We start from the raw sequence: 22,279 nt of genomic DNA, 5'->3' as shown, positions 1-22,279 counted from the left end.
CAATGATCAAAGGGGTTTTTTTTGGAATAGAAGAGTTTCCATCACTTTTTATTTCATTTTACACATACAACAGTGAGTCTGAATAAAGAATATAACAACATAGGATTAGGCAACAATTTAACATCAGAAGCAGCAGTGCGGGGGGGAGGGGTTGTTGTAGATTTTTAAAGGAAATTATGGTAAAATTCTTATGGCAACTTTTGGGATTCTAGCCAGTCTGGAAACCATACCTTCTGATCTTGTTCCCTCATGTTAGGTTTATTGAGGGTGGTAGTAACTACTGAATGGTGAGGGAGAGACACTTTGCACATGGTCACTGTTCTTCAGCTAAACTTTAAGCACAAAATCAGCCAATTCACTGAGGTGCAAGAGCAATAAAGGACACAAATCTTTTCACAAATGAATCCTGAACTCCATACCAGACAGCCAACCTGAGAACTGGCTCTTCTATTGCTCAACTGCTGACTAGAATGCTGACATGAATCCAGTTCTAGGAAATGGTAAGAGATTCTAAGTAGGAATAGACATATGGGACAGCTAATTGTGATCATAATTGTTCATATCTAGAAAAGGTGTGGATGAAAAGATATGATCCAACACAAATACATTTATGTATTTGTTTGTTTGTTTGTTTATGCCGCGCCCCACCCCCAAAGAGCTCAGGTTGGCTTACAATGCATAAAGCCTAAAATCATACATTTTACGCATCATTTTAGGCTTTATCTGGAACAACAAGTTGTAATCTGGGCCTTGGCTCAAATGAACCTTATCTCTGAATATGCCCATCTGTAGTGAAAAGCTGACGATTTCATTGCAGTTGAATGACTTTTCATTCCATCTATCTGAGGCTAATTACTGACTTTCTGAGATTTTTTATTTCTGAGATTAGTGCCAAGAATTGTCATGATGCTTTGTGTGTGTTTTTCTTTATATTAATGTAAGTTTAGTCAACTAATACTAAGGAATCAGTGATGTAAACAAAGTAAGTCAAATGTCAGCCATTATTTGGTTTAGTTTAATGGTACAAGTCTTGACTAATGCTAAGAAAGTGTTCTTAGCTTTGCTGCCACAGTCATCCTGGTAAGTAAAAAATATCGAGCCAGATAATCCAGAATCTAGTTCAGCAACAGATAAAGCTGAGAGTCTCAAAAGCTTTCCTAAAGTGACACTTAAATACCATTAAAGAAGGAGCAAATTAAATTTAGCTAGGGAGGTAATCCCACAGTTTTGGTCATGTTTGAAATGTCCCTATACTGAATAGCCATTCATACAACATCTAATGGTGGGGCATGTAAAGTAGAACCTCTGAAATACACCCAGATAATTTCATGCAGGGTAGTGTATCCTACTTGTAAGCTTATACCCCAATCTCACTGGGTATAATGAAGAACAAGATACTACCTAAACAGTGTCTGTGTTAATAGAGAAAAGTAAGAGATTTCACTGAGTGAGGCACTCCGTTTTCTTTTCTGGATAACATCAAAATGGTATGTAACATATTTACAAACTATCCATGCTGCAAAGGTTTTAAGTCAGAATGCTTTAGACTTAGCCTCAAAATCAGTAGGCAAAAAAAATCAGCTTAAATCCAAGTATTTCAATTTAGCTATCCTTGAGCACAGCATTAGCAGTGAGGAAATATACAAGAAATTAGAACAGAAATCTCCCAAATTCTTGTAAGATTACTGTTGATCCAAATTCTCTGAAACAACACAAGAGGTGCATCTGGCTTCCTGACTCTTTATTTTAATTAATTCAGAGAGAGAAAGAGAGAGAGAGATCTGTTATCAATAAATGATATTTTTACATGGCTGCTTACATGTTCCTGAAGGCAATATTTGGTCATGCACGAATTGTAAAATGATTTGCAAAGTCCAGAGTTACTCATGTTAAATCATTCATTAATATAGCTATAAATCAATTTAAAATAGGAGGAGGGCTCTAGTGCTTCCCATGAATTAAATATGAATTTCCCCTGTCTCACAATGTCCTGAACAAAGCAATCATGGATTTTCCATTCGTTCTCCTGGGAATAGTGACGTCCAACATAATTTGATTGCTGTTTTTGAAGCAGAAAAGTCCTGTCTATAAACCCTATAAAAACAAGGCAGCTGGAAAGGCTGTTGAGAGTGCACTGAAGGGGAGGAAAGGCGTTAGTCTAGCAAGGACAGCTGGCAAACTTCAGGCCAGTAGGAGCAGCCTCAGGAAGCAGACCAGACCCTTTATTTGCATCTTCCCCTTCAGTAGCTGGAGAAGAATCTTGTGAAGCATCAGCCAGATAGTTGCGGAGCAATTCAGAACCTAGGAGAGCTCCGGAATCCCCCTGTGCTCAAGGGACCCACTTGTTCCCAAAGAGAACAGAGCCTCTTTCTGCTTGGTAAGTTTGAGTTGCTCTTTCTATCAACTTTGACTTCAGATCACAGAAAGATATTGCAGAATTTTTGGGAGTGTGGGAGAGAATTCCTGTAAAAGTACTAGCTATTTCCAAAGTGGGATGTAAAAGTGTGTGGGTTTATTACATTTGGATTGAAAACGAATTCTATGAACTCTTTAGCTAACTTATCTTCCAATTCTTTGAAGCTTTCTTTGGCTCCAGTAAAAACTTTTACCCTCTTCCTCCTAATCAGCTTTTCACAACTATTCCACTGACGGTTGATTTCTAGCTTACCTTTAGCAGTCACACTTCTGAAATTTTTCAGACTCCACGGGAATGTTGTGCGCTGCTCTTTCCTTCCCTGTTAACGTGCATGATCAATACAATAAAACAATCTATTTTGCATGATAATGAATTAATGATCACTGAAGTCATGTGAAAACTACAGTTCATGATGTCTGGGCTCTAGTCCAAATTTATGTAATATTAAAGTTCTGGACTCATTCCTACAGATTTTACCATAAAGAAATTTCTTTACTTAGCTGCAAACTGCCTTCACTTGTGATCACACTCTAAAGAAAACTGACAATGCTATTTCAAGCACAGTTACACCCTTCTTAGGATGAGAGTAATTTAATCCCCTGTGCAGAGGAATGCCATTCTCGGTCCTTTGATTTCAATGGACTTTGAAAAGAATATGTCTGTATAGGGTTGCTGTGGTGTAGTGCAATCATAAACACTCCTATTCATAAGTAAGTTCCATTCAGATCAATGAGACTTACTCCTTGGCAAGTATGTTTAAGACTACAGCTTTAGTCTAGCAGAAGTATAGAAGCTTTGTTATTTTAGTAGTTGGGCTGTGGAGACCACAGACACAGAGATTTAAATTAATATCACAATATGTCTGTCAATCGATCTATGTACCCACCTATTGTCATCTTTTTGTTTTTGTTGATCTATATTTCCCCTTTCTCAGCCACAGAAATCTAACTGTTTAAAATCTACTTTGAACTAACAATAAGCTGTATTTTACAACACAAAGCAGTTGAAAGGTAGGAAAGAATGGTGATGGGAATGTCAGTCAAGTCACATCTGACTTATGGTGACCACTTAGGGATTTCAAGGCAAGAGATGAACAGAGATGGGTTTGCTATTGCTTTCTAACAATACTGGACTTCATTGGCGGTCTCCTATCCAAGTACTAACCAGGGCTAATCTTGCTTCAGATATTGAACTAGCCTGGGCCATCCAGGTCAGGACAGGAAAGAGTAGCCAAATGTTATTTAAGATAACAACATTGTTTTCTTACTAAGTTGTTTATGCAAGACTGTAAGAAATAAACTTTGTATCATCTTTGCCAGTTCAGGACCAAAGAGATGGAACACAGAAACAGTTCCCAGCTTCTCCTTTCTTTTACACTTCTCTGTATCCTCTGCTCACGAGCTCTTGCTTTACCTCCTCTGGAATCATACTCAGCTTTGAGGTAAGGGATACTTTTTTGCAGGTGCTCCTCTAGCTTGGCAGATGCCTAGGTAGTTGGCATTCATTCTTATGGGCAGAGCAAATTTTGAATAAGAAAGGGGGAAAAAAGAAAAATGGGAAAGATCCACTGATTTAAAGGAAGATAACCCAAACTGTTTATTAAATTGTTAAATTGAATACATTTTAAAAAAACAGCCAAATTTGTAAAAGAGTGGGAAAATTAGTGTGCTTATCAACCTGAAGCAAATATAATGTTCTTAACAAATGGAAAGAAAAGTACCTGTGGCATTAGACAATTTTGCTCAGTAATGTTCTGGTAGTAATGTTGTTAATGTGCTGCGTCTTTCAGTGTAGGATTCTTGAGCTTCCTGAGTTTTCCTTCTTATGAAAAGATACACATACAGAAAGAGAGAGAGAGGAAGAAAGATTTCAGTTTATCTCAAAGTGCTCTGCCCAGAAATAAGCTGAAGGTGGCTGAAAGAACTTTTTTTTTGACGCAGACATATGTCTTAAGAGCATGCAAATTTGTTTTTATAGGGAAATAGTGATTAACTTTATTGGGGCATCTTTGCAGATGAAGAGGATTCTTCTGGTTTATCTTAATGTTAATACAGTCAGCAGTGGCGTAGGAGGTTAAGAGCAGGTGCACGCTGATCTGGAGGAACCGGGTTTGATTCCCAGCTCTGCCGCCTGAGCTGTGGAGGCTTATCTGGGGAATTCAGATTAGCCTGTACACTCCCACACACGCCAGCTGGGTGACCTTGGGCTAGTCACAGCTTCTTGGAGCTCTCTCAACCCCACCTACCTCACAGGGTGTTTGTTGTGAGGGGGGAAGGGCAAGGAGATTGTAAGCCCCTTTGAGTCTCCTGCAGGAGAGAAAGGGGGGATATAAATCCAAACTCTTCTTCTTCTTCTCTTGAATTTCCCTGTGGCATCTGACTGGCCATTGCTAGAAATATAATGCCTGGCTATATGAACCACAGGCCAAATCCAGCACGACTGCACTGATGTTCAAATGGCAGCCAATCTTAATTGATTTTAACAATAACCTTCTATGTTCAAGAATTTTTTTCAGTAAGTAGGTCTGTTTTCTTAAAACAGCATTTTTGACTTAAAATTCGCTTTTGTAGAAGCACTAGCAAACAATATCACAAGCTGAATAAAAATTTCTTTTGTAACTGGAAATATAGGATCTTATGTGTTTAACAAATCCAACTCTGTGCCTTTTCCACTACAAAACTGTAAAGCATTCTAGCTTTAAAAGTGAGAACCTGTGGGGGATGGAGAACCCCTCAGGAGATGGTGTGACCCCCAGCACTGAAGTAAATGTCTCTAATGGGCACTTATGCCAGTGGAGATGCACTTTTGCTAGCTTTGGGGGGAGGGGGCGTGTGGCGTGTGACAGTGAGACACCTAGACCCCAATGCAGCCGTGGTGCCAGAGCTTCTCCTGTGCAGTAGCTTCCTGAGTCCATTCATGCTGGGAATGCCCCTTTCATGCTGGTGCAATGCATGTCAGAAAAATCAGCAGCAAAGCCCATTGAGCGGCATACACCACTTGCATGGGGAAAAGAGCAGCTGGCCACATCACAGCAAGCCTGTTAGGAGGTGGTGCAGCTGTGCTGCAACTACTGTGCTGGCTGTGCTGCAACTATTCCCCCCCCTCCACCAGGACTGTTCTGCCTGAGCCTTAAAGTTATGTCAGCAAGGGCTATGGCAGCCCAATCCATAGGGCTGAGAGGCATCCTGAGATGGTGCCTCCACACCACCTCCAGTGGACTTTCAGGTAGTGGGGGGAGGCTGCAACAAAGAAAAATCCCCCAGCCATCTTGAAAGCCCTCCATATCCTGAATTGGAGTTGCACCACCCCTTTGGGTGGTGTAATACCAAACCCCAGAGTGTGAAAGCCTGGGAGAAAGCTGACTGAAGTCGACTCCACCCCTGAAAATGCCCCAACTTTCCCCACCTGCCAGCATCCATTTGGTTGCCATTTCTACCCCACCACCCTGAGCCCTGCGGGGAATGGGTGGGGTAGAAATGTGAAAATAAATAAGTTCTGCAGTGGCACCCACCTCTGTGTTTTGCCACCACAGAGCTGCAGGGTGCCCAGATGCTGGCATCAGTGCCTACTCTGCTAGCAGGGGTGCCCTTTTCACTGGCAGAGGGGGCAAAGGCACCAGCGTGGCTCTCTGCTGCTCCCTGAAGCTGTCCCCACCCTCAAATTGGGCCATATCACAGTGGTGGGATTCAGCAGGTTCGCACCACTTCGGCAGAACCGATTGTTAAAATGGTGCTTGTAAACAACTAGTTGTTAAATTATTTGAATGCTACCACTGGAACCGGTTGTTAAATTATTTGAATCCCACACTGACCATATGTGTGTAAAATGAAACAGAAGAAAAATGTGGTAGAAGGAGAAAAATCCTGATCCACACACTGAAATCACTGGCTGAAAAGGCAGCATGAAGTAGATACATATCAGCACTGAAAATGTTAATCTATATGCCAACCCAACTCCAGCCATTAGCAGAGGTGAGTGCCAGCTGACTAAATTTCAGCATCAGAAGCACTCTGATGGATTGCTAATAGGCACTGAAGTGGCAGGGCTAGATGAAAGGAGCTCTTGTTGAACTGCTCTTTAGGGGATGTTATTGGCTTATCAGAAACATTCAAAAAGAGATCCCAACTATTGCTATGACCACCATTAGGTGAAGACTGATGGAGAGGAATTCCATTCAGAGAGATGGCTAGTGGGGTGCACTATGATCAAAAACCCCAGGCTATCTGTGATGAGTATTTTGATCGTAACTACACATTGTGAATCACAAATCATTTCTAAAAATTTCACATTTCTGAAGCACTTATTATATAAGGTAGAGCTCATCTTATAGAAGCATGTTTTTCTTAATGAATTTGTCAGAAACCTACAGAGTTAGGGTGAAAACAGACATAAAATGGTTTCATTTCATTCAAAACATACATTCATTTGTTTGTATGTATTCAGTGATATACAAGTAGAAACAGTACAATTCCATTTGCACAAGTTCTTGTGCTAACATCTGACACTATTTTCCATTTATGTGTGTATGTGTAAAGTTCCCTCAAGTCACAGCTGACTTATGGTGATCCCAGAAAGGGAGTTTCAAGGCAAGTGAGATACAGAGGTGGTTTGCCATTGCTTTCTTCAGAGTCCTCCTTGCATGTGGAAATGAAATGGAGATACAATAAGTTTGACTTGGTGAAAGTGCCTATCATGGTCTTGTTCTTGTATCTTCACTTGTACAAAAACTCTAATGTAAGTGAAGTATCATACTAGCGTTAACACAATTTTTTTTTGTCCTGGTGCAAGCTTTGGGGGGAAATTCCTACAAATTGTTGATGTGGTTCAGATAGAACTAGAACAGCTTTCTTTCTCTGGAGGGATAACTAATGCTAATTACACTATCAATGTACAGGTCATGAACTGTCTAGTGCTGAATGAACTTGCTTATGAAAAGATATTTACTGTAGGCAGAGGCATAGAGAGGAAAATGATGCCCAGGGCAAAATGCCCCCCCCCCCGCACTCTTTGCCCCATGGTAGCTACAGCTCTCTGCCCCCAGTGCCCCCGTGCCCTGTGGTAGCTACACATCCCCCCTGCCCCTTGCATCCTCCTGCCCCATGGTAGCTACAAACACCACTTCCCCCCACACTCCCTGTGCCTCGTGGTAGCTATGCTATCCATTTACCTGAGCTGGTGCCATGCAGCCCAGGCTCCAGCCAGGGGCAGGGCCTGGCTGGCTGTTCCACACAGCCCAAGCTCCAGCCTCCGCATTGGCCGATGGCTCAGTCAGCCAACCCCCTCACACTTGGCCTTGATCAGCTGAGGCCTGCCAGGGGTGTGTGTGGTGAGTCAGAAGTGTGGGGAGCGATTTTCCCCCACCCCCATGTGACTCACCCAGGGGCACCTATGACGTTTGTCCCCGGATGTCTCCATTATAGCTATGCGACTGACTGTAGGAGAATAAGTGTGTTCACCACCTCTTGCAGTATTTATTCTAAGGGTCAAATTAGGATTATTTCTTTATCAAATATACCTGTGGGCATATGAAGATTCTATGGAATCTTATTATATCCATTATTAACATTAGATAGCAATGTTGTAAATGTGACTTTATCTCTTTGTTTGATTCTCTCTGTGATTCTCAGGCTGCATGATTTTTTTTCTTTTCATGAAAGAACAGAGAGGGGGGTGCTATCTGCTTGCCTTGTCAACACTGACCATTCAGATTTAAGGGGTGATTGTTTGCAGAGGATAGAGTGCCTTTTGTTTTTGTAATGTTGGATCAAACACTTGATTTGTATTGTCGAAGACTTTCATGGCCGGAATCACTGGGGTGCTGTGTGGTTTCCAGGCTGCATGGCCGTGTTCTAGCAGCATTCTCTCCTGATGTTTTGCCTGCATCTGTGGCTGGCATCTTCAGATCCTCTTATTATATCCTCTGAAGATGCCAGCCACAGATGCAGGCGAAACGTCAGGAGAGAATGCTGCTAGAACACGGCCATACAGCCCAGAAACCACACAGCACCGCAACACTTGATCTTTTTTTAAAAAAGGAAAATAGGTTTTTATTAATATAAGTTTCCCTGACATGAGGCTCCCAAGCATCTTCAACAGAGAAATTATTTTTTTAAAAAAAATTCACTGATTAAGAATCCCCAACATTCTAATATTATACAAGCTTGGCTGCTTTAGGGGAAAAAATGATTTGGTAAGATTCCAGATGGATCGATGTTCTGTTTAGAACATGTGTCAAATTGCATTTCCAAGTGCCCTACAAGTCTTTGTGTAGTCCAAGAGATGATATCTATCCATAATAATAATCTTGGGTATTTCTCAGGGTTAAGGACATTGTGTGCTCTTTTGCATGTGACATGTTTTATCTTATCATGGCCACTGGGCTGGAAAATGGCAGTTTTAGAGCACAGAATGTAATTAAATTCTAAAATGAAAAATTAATCCCATCCCTTAGTTGGCTGAACAATATAAATTAAATAAAAGTACATAAAACACATAAAACATTCAAAATAACGGCTTAGAACTGTTTTAATCAAAAGCAGTCCTAAATAAAACTGGCCAGGAACTGATGGGAGAAGACAGTTCTTCAGATACCCTGATCTCAAGCTATATAGCACTTTAAAGGACAAAACCAACACTGAGAATTGGGTTTAGGAGTAGATTAGCAGTCAGTGTAATTGCTGTAATATTAGGGCCATGTGCTTTGATAGCTGATCCTGTCCAGCAGTCCACTGACAGCATTCTGTGCTACCTGCAGATTTTGAACATTCTTCAAGGGAAGTCAAAACAGAATGCAATAATTTAGTCTTGATTTAACTAAGGCACTAATCACTGTGGCTAGAACTGACTGACCCAGGAACAGATACACCTCATCCACCAGCCAAAACTGTGTAAAAGCACTTCAAACTATCACAGCTATCTGGTTTTCTAAAGTGACTGCTGTGTCAAATTGCATTTCCAAGTGGCTAACCTGTTTTTTCAAGGGGCACAGAACCCATCCATGATAGAAAAGATCTGAAATCCCTAGTCTGCCTTTCTGCTAATCCAGAGAACCTTGGTCTTTTCAGGACCAAGTTTCAGCTTCAGAATAGACATGCTGTGTCTCTTTAACCCTTTGATATTGTGAGTGACTCATATTTAGTCCTGAATTTTCCAGAGCCCTTATAGAGATACAAAACCCTCTGTTTAGCCATTATTTGTGCAAGTAAGGTATGGAATTAATTTTTCATTTGAGAATTTATCCATACTCTGAAACTGTCATTTTCCAGCCCAGTGACCATGATAAGATGTATGACATGATCAACATGTGGCAGGCTAACTATGAAATGCCAGTTCTGATGCTGCTATGAGAGACTAAACATTTACATTTTTGAAGTGGACAATCAGAATGCACTTACACTGCTATTTTAGCTGGTGGTACAGTCTTAAAGAGAGTCATATTTCCTTGAACAAATGTGTTCATGTCAGAAAGTATTCATTTATGCATGCCATTTCCATGTGCACATTATGACTACAATCCCATACATACTTACTTGAGAGTAAAATTCATTGAAAGCAGTATGAAGCAAGCCTTGCATAAGATCAGGTAACATGACTCTCTTATTTGATGCTGAACTCTTGTAAAGGACCTTTATTAGAAGAGAGTTCTTTTTATTTTTCAGATATTGGAATATGGCTCCACCAATACTGATGTCAAGGTTATGATTTAAAACATGACACTTAACATTTATGTAGTTTTAAAAATATTTTACCAGCATACTGTATGATGTTGATTGCATGTAATAAGAAAAAAAATGTAATCTAAAGGTGACTACAATGTTAATAAATAATCTAATTCTTAAAATGGCCCCATTTAGAGACTGGGCTCATGAACAGACAAGACAGATCTTTCCACAACCTCGTCGATGATGACATGGGCGGGGTCGATGGCGCTCAAAGATGATGAGGACTTCTTGCTGCCTCGTTGTATTCGAGCACCCTTGAAGCTACAACCTTCAGGAGCAGATAAATGAAAGGTTGATTGGTCAGTGGGAGGAAGAGAAGGAAGCAAAGAAAGGGAAGAGAATATGGAGACTGATGTGAGGAGAGAAAGAGGGAATAGTGTAGTGATGGCGAACCTTTTTGAGACTGAGTGCCTAAATTGCAACCCACAACCCACTTATTTATTGCAAAGTGCCAACATGGCAATTTAACCTGAATACTGAGGTTTTAGTTTAGAAAAAATGGTTGGCTCCGAGGCATCCATTACTCAAGAGTAAGCTTGGTGGTAGTCGTTAGCTTTGCTTTGAAGCAACCATGCAACTCTTCAAACCGGTGAATCACGACCCTAGGAGGGTTTACTCAGAAGCAAGCCCCATTGCCAGCAACCGAGCTTACTACCATGTAAAGGATCACACTTTAGTTATTTGCATGAGAATCAGTGGGGTTTAACAGCGCTTAACAGGGTTACCTACACTGATTCCCCAAAACTAGGTCTTAGGCTTAATGCTAATGCTAATAATCGAGCCCAGCGACCCAAGCCAGTCTAGATGTGGGGGGGGGGGGCAATTTCCCCCCCCATAATGAACTCTGTTTGCGTGTGCCCACAGAGAGGGCTCTGACTGCCACCTCTGGCACCTGTGCCATAGGTTTGCCACCACTGGAATAGTGTGAGGAAGAGGATACCAGGGGAAATGAAGTGAAACCTTGTAATCCTTGAAGTTCCCTGCCTTGTACATTTATAACCATGTCAATTTCAAACTGTTACTCTCCTAGGTTATGTGGATGCAAATTGGCTAAGCTGGCCACTTCTGATTTTTTTTTTATTTCAATGCTGGAATCAATCACATATAAAATCTCTCCCACTGAAATCAGTAAGGTTTCATTTCAGCTGGATCAAGTTCTATATTATCTTGTCAGCACATGATGCTTTAAGAACTTGTAAAATAAATATTTCAGAGAGTAAAAATGTGCACATGATATGTGCAGCTTTTAAAAGAATGTCATTGATAGTCACTGAATCATTTTTGGGGCTGTTTTCACTTGATTCTCAGATTTCTTTGGCATTTTCAAACATTGTTTTATTTCCCCCTGTGCCTCCCCATCAGATTAGGAAATAGAATGCCATTTGATGGAGCAAGTGAATCAGATCAAGCTCAAGGTTCATTAAAACTGGAGGCTGACATTTTGCAAACTACACTACCAGATAATGATAAACTCTATTATGATATCTCCAGAGCTTTGGACAGGTAGGTTTGTTTTGAAACAAATAATCAGTGCAAATACACAGTTCTGCCATAATTAATTAAGGGAAAGTAAATTCTTTGAAGCTTTCTGACCACTCCTCCTTTCTTACTTTATGTAATCCTGTTTGAGTTTCTAGAAATTATGCATTAGAAAACATGCGGTAACTTGTGTTATATGTAAAACGGCAGGGTAGATATGTATAGTTTAACTATTAAACTGTGTGGTGGTTACAGTGACAGATTAGGGTCAAGGAAACCCTGATTTGAGTCCCTGCTCTACCGTGGAAGTTTGCCAGTTGGCTTTGGGGCCATTTTCTCACACATACTCAGCTTAACCTACCATACAACATTTAAGATAAAATTGAGAAGGGGAGAAAAAATCAAGCTACTTTGGGTCTCCATTACAGGGAAAGGTGGAGCAAAATGAAGTAAATATATAATAAATTTTAAAAAGTTATTTTAAGAATGTAGGTCAAAGTTAACTTTGCTATAAAACTCTGCATTATAGAAACACAAGACATACTGATGGACTCTTCACAAGTGAATACAGCAGAATGTTGGGTCAACTCACTGCACAAAAGTACCTGGACTCACTTATTGGAAAAAGAACTGGGTAAGTAGCATTGATACAAAAATGTTCTTTTGCCATCAGCATTTGGATGGGTGTTTCAAGGATTCCCATTTACCAAATGAAGTTATATATTTGCCATTTAAGGACTCTTCTTTAGAGCCATTTACTATGATTCTGAATGGATGTTTGATTGCTATTATCTTTGTATCAGTGGTAAAGAAGTTAACTGCCGGAGGAGGGGAGGAAGCAGTCCAAGGGTACAGAAGGAGACACAGCAAACTCCATTATGTGGGTAAAATTTGGCCACAGTTGTTTTATTGGTGTGCTGGCAAAAGGCCCATATAAGGCCACTGCCCCACCTCCTCCAGGCATGTCACTTACTTGCACCAGCAGCTATGCAGCCAGTCCCACGCTGAGCTGGATGCCGGCACTGAGCCTGCCCCTCTCATTGCCCCACCCCTGGGCAGCAATGGCAGCCAAGGTAAATCTCAGCTGCTCTTCGTGAAGATGAGGAAGGAAGATCTGACTTGGATCCTAATTGTTTAGTTAGAAATCTATATTGAGTTAGCAGTAGTTGTGTTTTAAATTGTTACATTGTTTAAATTCTGCTGACACCTTGCCCAGTGGCTGCTGATCAAAGGGTGAAGACAACTCTTTTTAAACTATTCGCTCTGACAACTACTGAGCAATGTTTGCTTTGTTTCAACAAGATGTGCTTGCTTTACTCACACAGCTTTCCTAATGAAACATAATTAATTTTCTTGGGTTACTTCTGTGACTACAATGATTCCACATGAACAAATAATCCTAAGTGCAGGCGAAGAAGAACTCCTTTCAGAATATTTATTTGATTTTTATTCTGTCCTTCTTCCAAGCAATTGATGATAGTATATACTTTTCTGAAAAACAGATTATGATGAAAAAGAGACACTGACCAAGAGTTAGCCAAGAACCTTCGTGGCTGCCTGGCAATTTGAATTCAGTTTTCTCCAACATAACAGCAGTGGCATATGTGCCTGGAGACATGGGGTAATCCATGTCTCCAGGCGCACGTTATCTGGTCACGTAGGGGTGCAAAATCAGTCCCCACATGACCAGACAGTCAGCCTCTCCAAGGAAGGCAAATCTGACAAAACACAGAGCCAGCCAGAGCAGGCTGCTTTTTCACCCTGCTGCTGGCAGAATTAAAGCAAGCGGGGGTGGGTTAGTGCCTTGGACAATGTTTTGAAGTTATGGTGAGCATTTCAACAACATAACCATGAGCCTTTGCTAAATATGCAAATAATTAAATTGCATATTTAGCAACAGCTCATGGGTATGTTGTTGAAATGCTCATCATAACTTGAAAAGATAGTCCAAGGCACCTTGGAGATCAGGAACGTGCTTTTAGCAGTTCCAGTCCTGCCTTGGACTATCTTTTCAAGTTATTGTTGAAATGCTCACCATAACTTGAAAAGATAGTTCAAGGCAGGACTGGATCTGCTAAAAGCAGGAGAATGGAACTATGTCCCTGATCTCTATGCAGACCAGGGGGTGGAGCTGAGGGAAGGCCAACTCCGCATGCTCTGTGGGTGGGGTGGGGCTCACCCCACCCTTCTGGGCTCACTGTAACCAGGCTCCTCAGCAGCAGAGGGCGCCCAGAGGAGGTTTTGTCTCCAGGCGCCATTTGGACCCCGTACGCCTCTGCATAACAGGCATCTAAATCATTAAGGTTTCTAACCTCAAGATGGTGGCTTGAGATCTCCCACTATTACAACTGATCTCAAGGCAACACAGATCAGACCTTCTGGAGAAAATGGCTGCTTTGAAAGGTGGACTCTACTATGGCATTATACGCCATTGAAGTACTTCCCCTCCGCAAACCACAACCTTCTCAGGCTCCATCTCCGAAATCTTTCCCAACTTAGAGCTGGCAACCCTGTTAATTAGATGGAAAGAAATAAAAAATAAGAGAGAGATGAACATTTCGGTTGTAAAAGAGAAGTGAGAATACACTAGTTACCAGCTAGTTTGCTGTAAGAAATATAAATTGTGGATTTCAACATTCTAATTGATTCGCATCATGCTGCATTAATTTCAATTGTTTTTTATGTTCAAGAAATGAAAATCTTCCTGAAGAAGAGAAACGCCACTCAGACGGTCTCTTCACTGACAACTATAGCCGCTTGCGAAAGCAAATGGCTACAAAGAAATATTTGGACTCTCTTTTTTTGGGGAAAAGAAGGTAGGAAGAAAGAACTTCACCAAAATGCACAAAAGAAACATATTTTTAGAAGTTTAGAGCAGTAATAAGCTATTAACGCAATCTTCCTTTTAACACGTAGAAAAGTGCTAGCCACTTTTTCACCCAGTGCCTTTCTACAGAGGACAATTTATAATAAAAATAACTTGAAAGAACAAGAATTCTGTTCAGAAAGAATAGGGATCATGATCCAGGTATATTTTTGCATGCTTTGTATGCAAGGGATGATTTTAGTAAGAAGTTGAAAGCCCACCCACTTATTCTGAACCACTAATTTTATAATAATTAAATAAAACGTTCAGCATTTTCCTTTGAGAAAAACCACTTTCTGTAAAAGTGTTATATATTGTGTTATACAGTAAAACTTGACAGCCGATATCACTTTAATAAAGACTGATAAAAGTTTAACGAAATAAAAGAGATAGTTACTGGGATTAATGCACTACTCAGCGTTCAACAAAATTTACGTGAAGTTATGTTCAGGGTTTAGCTCTTCCTGACTGCAATAGTCAGGAAGAGCTAAACCCTGACAGCCTTCAGGATGAGACAGGTTTGCTTGAACCTGCATCCTCGGAAAACTATGATGGTGTCACTGTAGATGATCTTCTGGCCCAACTTCCATTAGTAAGTTAAAATTTCTTCTGAATCATTAGGGATTCACTCAGCCCTTAAATATGTATATTTTAGCTTGAATTCAATAAGGAGCTTTGCAGGAACCGTCCTAAACTGCATGAGTCCCTTATGACATTTCCATGGAGCTCATATCAGATAGATTACAGCATGTATTAAAATAACTTTACGATGATTTGTGAAGAATGCCTCTGGGAAAATTAGCATATTGTTATGACTAATTCACACAACTCACTTGGGTCTGAGATTGTGCATACCAAGGCAAGAAATGCGAAGTGACTCATTTGATTAAGGTGGATACTGTTGCTCTTTATTCCGATGTCCTCAAAGCAGAGTAGAACAGTACAAACAACATAAAATAGAGTTGTGGGCCGAGGTGAGATCCTGTTTGCCCAAGAAAACATTAGAACCTCCCTTTGACCCAATGAACACGCAGCAACATATTTTTGTGGGTAAAATATTTGGCCATAACCAGATGTATTTATTGGCAAGGAATTAACAGGAAACAAAATGGTGCAGCATAGGGTGGTGATCCAAGCATCTGGGCAGCATGAGTGCTGTTCCCCAGAGACAACCAAATTCCTCCGCCCTCCTGCTGGAAGAACCGCAACGAGACAGATTGGAGCAGAGGATGCCAGTTGAACGACGGACCCTTGCCTGGCACCTGTTCCAATCCGCCACTAGGGCGCAAGCCTTGGTAGTCCCTGCCGGTCATCCCGACCGCTGGCTTGCTCCACCCCTACCTCTTAAGGAGGCGTTACCACAGGAGAGCTCCTGCTGCTCCCCTTTCCAACAGATCACCACCCATTGCCACTCCGCCAAAAAGCCAGGGTGTGTGTGAAACCCCTCCCCCTGCTCCCACAAAATGCTTCCTAAGCTCCAAGTCAATTGCACAATTCAGACCTCAGACTATGTAACCAAAGATCCATTCCCCACTGTGACAGATGGACCCCATCTGCCGTGTACAATGCCTCTAACTGGAATGAAATATTGTGGTGCGGAACCCTCCACCTCCTAACCCATGCACAAAATGCATTACAGCCCTGCAAGTCCCTTCCCTCACCCGGTGCACTCGGCGGGGATCCATGGCTCCCTGCCAAATGTGGTGTTCTAAGAGGTGGGGCCAAAAAAGCATTGTCCCAGGTGCAAGCCAGTGCAAAGTGTCAATGTCTGTAGTGATCGACTGAAGCTTGCCCATGTGGACACCCCCTTTTACATACAGGCACCAGCTGGCACCTGTATATGATGCGGCCTCCCATGGAACCAATCAGAATCTGGCAGGCTGCGGTTGAGCCGCTGCTGTGCCTTAGCAACACAGAGAACACAGCCAATTAGTTTTTATATCACTGATACAGATATCTGTGCCTTATGCAAAACTTCAAATTTTTCCTTCTTAGGACTGACTTACATGGGATTTTAGCCACACACAACATGACTAGGAAAATATTTTAACAGTGTATGAACAACTTGGGATCCTGGGCTTCTTAGATAGACCATACTCTGAGATGAGACCTAACCTTGTAAGCCACTCAAACGGACTATGTGTGCTGAGCTTTGAAAACCCTCTTCTGATGCAGAAAGTGCTGGAGATGTGCTACATCAACCCAAATAACTGGCAGGCAGAATAAGGCCTCTGAAACATATTTAAGTATTAGCCCTAAACCTGCCTTCCAGCAAACTAATCCTGAGACTGAAGAGGACATTTATATTTAATTTCAGTTATGATTGCCCACATAGATGACTGGCGCAAATAATGATGTCAAATTACAAAGCTTTTTTTTGTCCACACATTGGACCATGTGGCTAGGGTGACACATGTCCATAAAAGGTGGTATGGAATCTTTGCACATATATGGCCTCACATGTAGTTTAAGTATCTATTATGCATGGCATTAATCACATAAATCTCTCCCACAACGACTTATGAAAATACTGTGACCATTCAATGGTAAAAACTGTAATCTAAAGTAGCCTAAAGTCTACTTGCAAAGACATCAAGTGGGTAGAGGTACATACCTTTCCTTTGACCTCCAGAAGAAGGATTAAGAGTAATATAATTTTGAATTTCTGGGGTTTTTTTTAAATTGTTGTGCTAACATTTTCAATACCAATTTCATATGAATTTACAATTTACAATTTTACAATTTCATACCAATTTCAAATTTACAACAACTGTGTTTCTTATTCACTAAGTCAGATTCAGAGTCTGTATCCCATTTACACTGTGTGGATTGATTCCTTTTTTTAAAATGTCATCAGTATTACCCAGTCTTCAGGCAACACTTTAAGAAATATTGTCACTGCTTATTAATGTCACTAATAAAAAAATTCTTGTTTTTTCCCAGACCCTCTGAAGACAACCTCGATGAAACTCCCTCTACAAGAGATGATGACTTTTTTTGAGTTCCTCATAGCATTTCAAAAAAATGATTTCGTTATTTAAGCCAAAACAGATATATTGTGAAGTGAAATTTGTGATATTTTTGTTTCTTATCTAATAAAAGTGGATGTTTACATGGTAAATATTACTTTAGAGTGATCTACCTGAAGCTGTACATATGTATGCTAGTTTTAACTCATACAAATCCTGTGATCACTTATGCTGTAAATCTTTTTTTTTAAAATAATTGCATTTCAAAGAAAGGTGAACACTGCACATAATAGGGAAGTGCATTAAACTGTGGTTTATGGTTGCTTACACAAAATCAATGAATGCAAATAAATGTCCCTTAGCTCTTAAACCACCATTTTACTTACAAGTTGGGGAGTGAAAGTGTGGGTTAAAAAATGGTGTTTCCCAGTGTTTTAATATACATGTACAAATCAATTGTGCACATTACTGGTATTATAATTGTTGGTGCACTTGGCCTGAAGAAAACTTATCAGATTAATTTTAATTTCTGCTCTGGCAAAAAAAAAAACCCCTATAAGAATTTTCTGAAAAGTTCAAAACATTTCAAGGGTATTGATGAAAATTCACAAGGAGGTTGTACACATCTGTAGTGAACAACAAATCAAGCAAGCAAGCCTTTATTGGCATAGACAACAGTACAAACAACAAATCAAGAATGGCAGTTGCTCATTGCTATCCTAAATAGATTCATACCCTCCTAACTCCATTGAAAATGAGTTTAGAACAGTATAACTCTCTTTAGGATTGCACTGTTAATTAATTATTCTAAAGGGAAAGAATGTGATTTTGTGTGTATGCCCCACAACAATCTGATTTATTTTCATAATACTAACACATACGTGGAATTGATCTGTTTAATACCTTTTCAGAGTTCATATGTGTATTCAGTAGGATTTGATTCCATACGAGATGCATAAACTTTTGTGAAAGAGCATCCACTAAAAGGGCACGACATTGGATAGATTTTTCATAAAGGCTTATAATCGACCATAAATTTGGAACTCATAATCTAACAAGAAGTTAGTCAGATATATGTGTAACTTTTCCATGTAATGAAATAGCAGATGGATTCAGTGCAATCCATGACTGCCAAAGCATATCAGAAGATCAGTTCTATCACTTAATTTGTTTCATGTGCTAAAATCATTGTTGCTGAAATTATTCTTTAAACTCTGTATACCTTTACTGATGAAAGTATTCCTAATACATAAAAAGTAGAACTGGAGACACTTTACTATTTTTTCAAAATGAATGTAACCAATGAAATATGCAGACAATAAAGACATTTTATTATCACTGCAAATATCATAGGTTTCGCTTAGTGCTGGGAAATCATCAAGTAGTAGACATCCCTTCAGTTCCATTATTTAATGAGTCTTGAGATAAATTGTTGGTGAAAGCAGTAGCACTGTCAGAAAGAAACTCCTACTTTGTGTTGATTGTCCTTTCCCAATGCATTGCTGAAATTGGTGTTACTTTGCTGGTAGCGCAAATGATTCACATCACTTTGTCTTGTGAAAAGAGCTAGTTTTTGGAATTGGTACTGGGACTTCTTTACAAGGCCACTCTGGGACTCAAGGAGTACCTCTGCCTTCCCCTCAGCAGCATTGTCCTCTGTTGCCTCCTGTTTTGGCCTTTCTGGAACTTGCCAGACCTCAGATTTGGAGAACAAAAGGAATTAACTTCACCTTCTTCCTCCTCCTTCTAAGCAGTCTGAGGAGTGCCTAGATATGCATTCTCTCTGGCCTGCCACCAGGTGAGGTTCTGCTGTGGGTTCTTGATTCAGGGATGCTCCATCTTTGTTGTGCTGGAAGGGGCTGTGGTAAATCTGGGAGCTGTAATCACTCTTGAACTGTCCCTGGACCAGGATAGCCACCTTAGTTAACATGAAAAAACATATGCTACAATTGCACAAATAGCAGTGCTGGCACATATAGCCCTCATAGGTAAATAGTGAGATGGATCATACCTCTACCCTACCACTCCATTAAGCAAAGTTTGAAGCCTTTGTCCAGTCTGAGAAATATTCCTCCAATTTCAGTGGCTTTTTCTCCGGTGGAAGAGCCATTTAAATTGGAAGAATGCTCCTTGGAGAAAGGTGGATCCACACTACTGGTTTTCATAAATGACACCCTAGCATGAGAATAAGTGGGCATATTCATGATTAACACTTTCATATGATGTAAACTCATGCTTCAGGAAATGCATGTAAATTGATGGCTATGTGGGCATTGCTTATTACGCAGCTCTTTCTGAAGAACATGCTGATAACAGGAAATGGGGACGGTGATTGGTCTTGGCCATGTGGTTTTTTTGTAGATGGACGTTTGAAGCAGACTTTAGAACCAGGTTGTTGACATACATTTGAAATATACATAGGTGTTTTCAGTTTGTGTGACTGATTTTAAGAGCTAACTAAAAAACTAATGTAAATAGCATTTGCTTGCTACATGATCACTGGAGACATCATTGGAGACAAGTCTGATCATGCAAGGCACTGATGAATTAGCAAGGGGTCTGCAACCTACGGCTCTCCAGATGTTCTCCATGATGTTCTCCATGAACATCTGGAGATCTGCAGGTTGCAGACCCCTGAATTAGCACTAACTGCATGCAAAACTAAAGAGTGGTAGATTTTGAAAGGCGCCTCCCCGCCCCCCTCCTGCTAGAGCCCATTTCATTTTCCCTTGAAATAGACTTTTACTCCAAGTATGAAATAAATTATCATGAGCATGTGTTAGTACTTATATATGGAATGGAATGTTTAATTTCTATACCGCCCTCCTCCAAAGGGCTCAGAGCGGTGCACAACAATCTAACAATACAATATATGTATATATAACAATAGTCATAAAATCAGCAACATCAGCAATAAACAGCAAATCAATAAACCATGGACAATAGTTCAATATCAACAATACTCAAGTGTAATCAACATGATAACATATTATAACAAACCCTGATAACAAAACATAATCAACATCATAACATCGTAACAGTTCTTAATATAACAGTATCAAAGTATTCTAACAACATAATACATCACAGTCCTCAATAATAACATCATCACATAACGTCAGTATAATAACATCCTAATATCACTACAACATCACGTAATAATTGAACCACCATATGATAACATAATGATGATTAGTAAAAAAAAAAACCAACAAGAAGACAACAAAAATCATATCATAGCAAGGTTAGCATTACAACTTTAGAAAAACCAGATAGCGGCTTCCTATCTAAAATCAAGAATAACACGGCCTAAGATTTAAAAATACTACCTACTCTAACCAATAACACAATGCACTACCAGAAAACTATACATTGCCTAAAAACAGGCTAAACATCATTATCATGGCAAAAGAATCAACAACCACAGTAAAGCATTCTTCATTAAATAGCCCACTAACTAACCCAATTTAACCTCAGAATTAGCTGTAACAACCCCCTAGTTTTCTAGTTAATTGAAGAACAATGTCTATCGGACTCTGAGGGCAATCAGGTTCAGCGTTTTATCATGGATCTGCTGCCGCCACTGCCATGTTTTTGCCAGCACACCCAGCTTCTGTTTTTGGGTAACAGTAAGTAAGTAGTAAGAGTTCCTTGGAGGTTGTTTGTGGGCCCCTGCCACCAGTCCCCATTGCTGCTGTTGTGTTTGTGGGCCCTTGCCACATGTCCCCATCGCTTCTGCTGTGTCTCAAACCTTACATGGGGGGCCCTCACATTGTATGGGGGCCCCTGCCATAGGCCCCCACCACCGTCCTGGCTCCTCCAGGGTTGGAACGAACGTTGTCTGGTGCGGCGAACTCACATGCTCACAGGCAGTTCCGTCCAGGTCTGCCCAGCCAGCTATCATCCGGAGATCTCAATCGGGCATTGCAGAGGGGTCTTTGCCACCAATCCCCTTGCCTGGCATGTCCAGGAGTCTCCACGGCATCTCTCAGCTCAAGACTGCATAGTTTGGGCTGCTGTTTGTTGGATTAAAAACTGACTACAGATACCTTCCACAGATAAAGTGGGCCATTGCAACCCAATCCAATTAGGATTCTAATGTTGCCATTACTAACTAATACTAATAAGCCCCATGATAAAGAAAACTCATACCTGACCCTTCCCAGGTGCTAAAAAATTCTAACTACTGGAGCACCGAGCTGCCGGTCTGCTCCGGGCGCCATCTTAGAAACAGATATATTTTGGCACACTCTTTCCTCTCACAAAGAAGTGGTTAAGACATGCACAGGCTTGAGGAATACCATCGTTTATACCAATGTTATATACTGAAATTGTTATGTTCACAAACTCTTTACTGTATTAACAGCCCCCAATGCATGTCAAGCTTGGCCAAAGTAGGACTATACTGCAAGCCAGAAGCATTCTGAAAAATGTAAAACTAATGGGCATAAGATTTCTTGACATGCAGATCAATGCAAATGTAAACAACCTAATTCTAAGAATTTTGCTACCATATTTTAGGTGAATATTAAATTAAAAGAGTGGCTGAGATTTACCTTGGTTGCTGTTGCTGCCCTGGGGAGGGGCAGGGAGAGGGGCAGGCTCAGCACCGGCATCCAGCCCAGTGTGGGACTGGGCCACCTAGCTGCCTGCATGAGTGACATGCCTGGAGAAGGCAGGGCCGCAGCCTTATATTTGTGCCATCCTTTGCCTCTTCTTGCCCAAGCACCAATGGCTTCTTCTGCCCTCCCTCCCTCATGGGTCTGACTTTTCTGTTTCAATCCCACCACCAGTACTTTTCTTACTTTTGGTGTTCCAGATGCCTATT

At 40.7% G+C, this 22,279-nt stretch overlaps 1 protein-coding gene across 1 annotated transcript; it reads left to right on the top strand.

Annotated features, from left to right (window-relative positions):
* The first annotated feature begins 2,075 nt into the window (after nt 1-2,075).
* LOC125428470 (vasoactive intestinal peptide) lies at nt 2,076-18,796 on the top strand. The gene is made up of 6 exons (XM_048488614.1): nt 2,076-2,377; nt 3,736-3,857; nt 11,500-11,640; nt 12,146-12,250; nt 14,307-14,432; nt 17,426-18,796. Exons 2-6 carry the CDS (start codon nt 3,751-3,753, stop codon nt 17,481-17,483), a joined length of 537 nt encoding a protein of 178 aa, XP_048344571.1. The 5' UTR covers nt 2,076-2,377; nt 3,736-3,750; the 3' UTR covers nt 17,484-18,796.
* The last annotated feature ends 3,483 nt before the right edge of the window (nt 18,797-22,279 follow it).

Source organism: Sphaerodactylus townsendi, linkage group LG01, assembly GCF_021028975.2.
Source record: "Sphaerodactylus townsendi isolate TG3544 linkage group LG01, MPM_Stown_v2.3, whole genome shotgun sequence".
Taxonomy (NCBI): Eukaryota; Metazoa; Chordata; class Lepidosauria; order Squamata; family Sphaerodactylidae; genus Sphaerodactylus; species Sphaerodactylus townsendi.
The sequence above is the reverse complement of the archived record's forward strand: the minus strand, read 5'-3'. Positions and strand labels throughout refer to the sequence as shown.

Coding starts and splice junctions, on each gene's coding strand:
- LOC125428470 (XM_048488614.1), top strand. CDS start 3,751: ATGGAACACAGAAACAGTTCCCAGCTTCTCCTTTCTTTTACACTTCTC. Junction 3,858..11,499: donor GAATCATACTCAGCTTTGAG/GTAAGGGATACT, acceptor CCTCCCCATCAG/ATTAGGAAATAGAATGCCAT. Junction 12,251..14,306: donor CTTATTGGAAAAAGAACTGG/GTAAGTAGCATT, acceptor TTTATGTTCAAG/AAATGAAAATCTTCCTGAAG.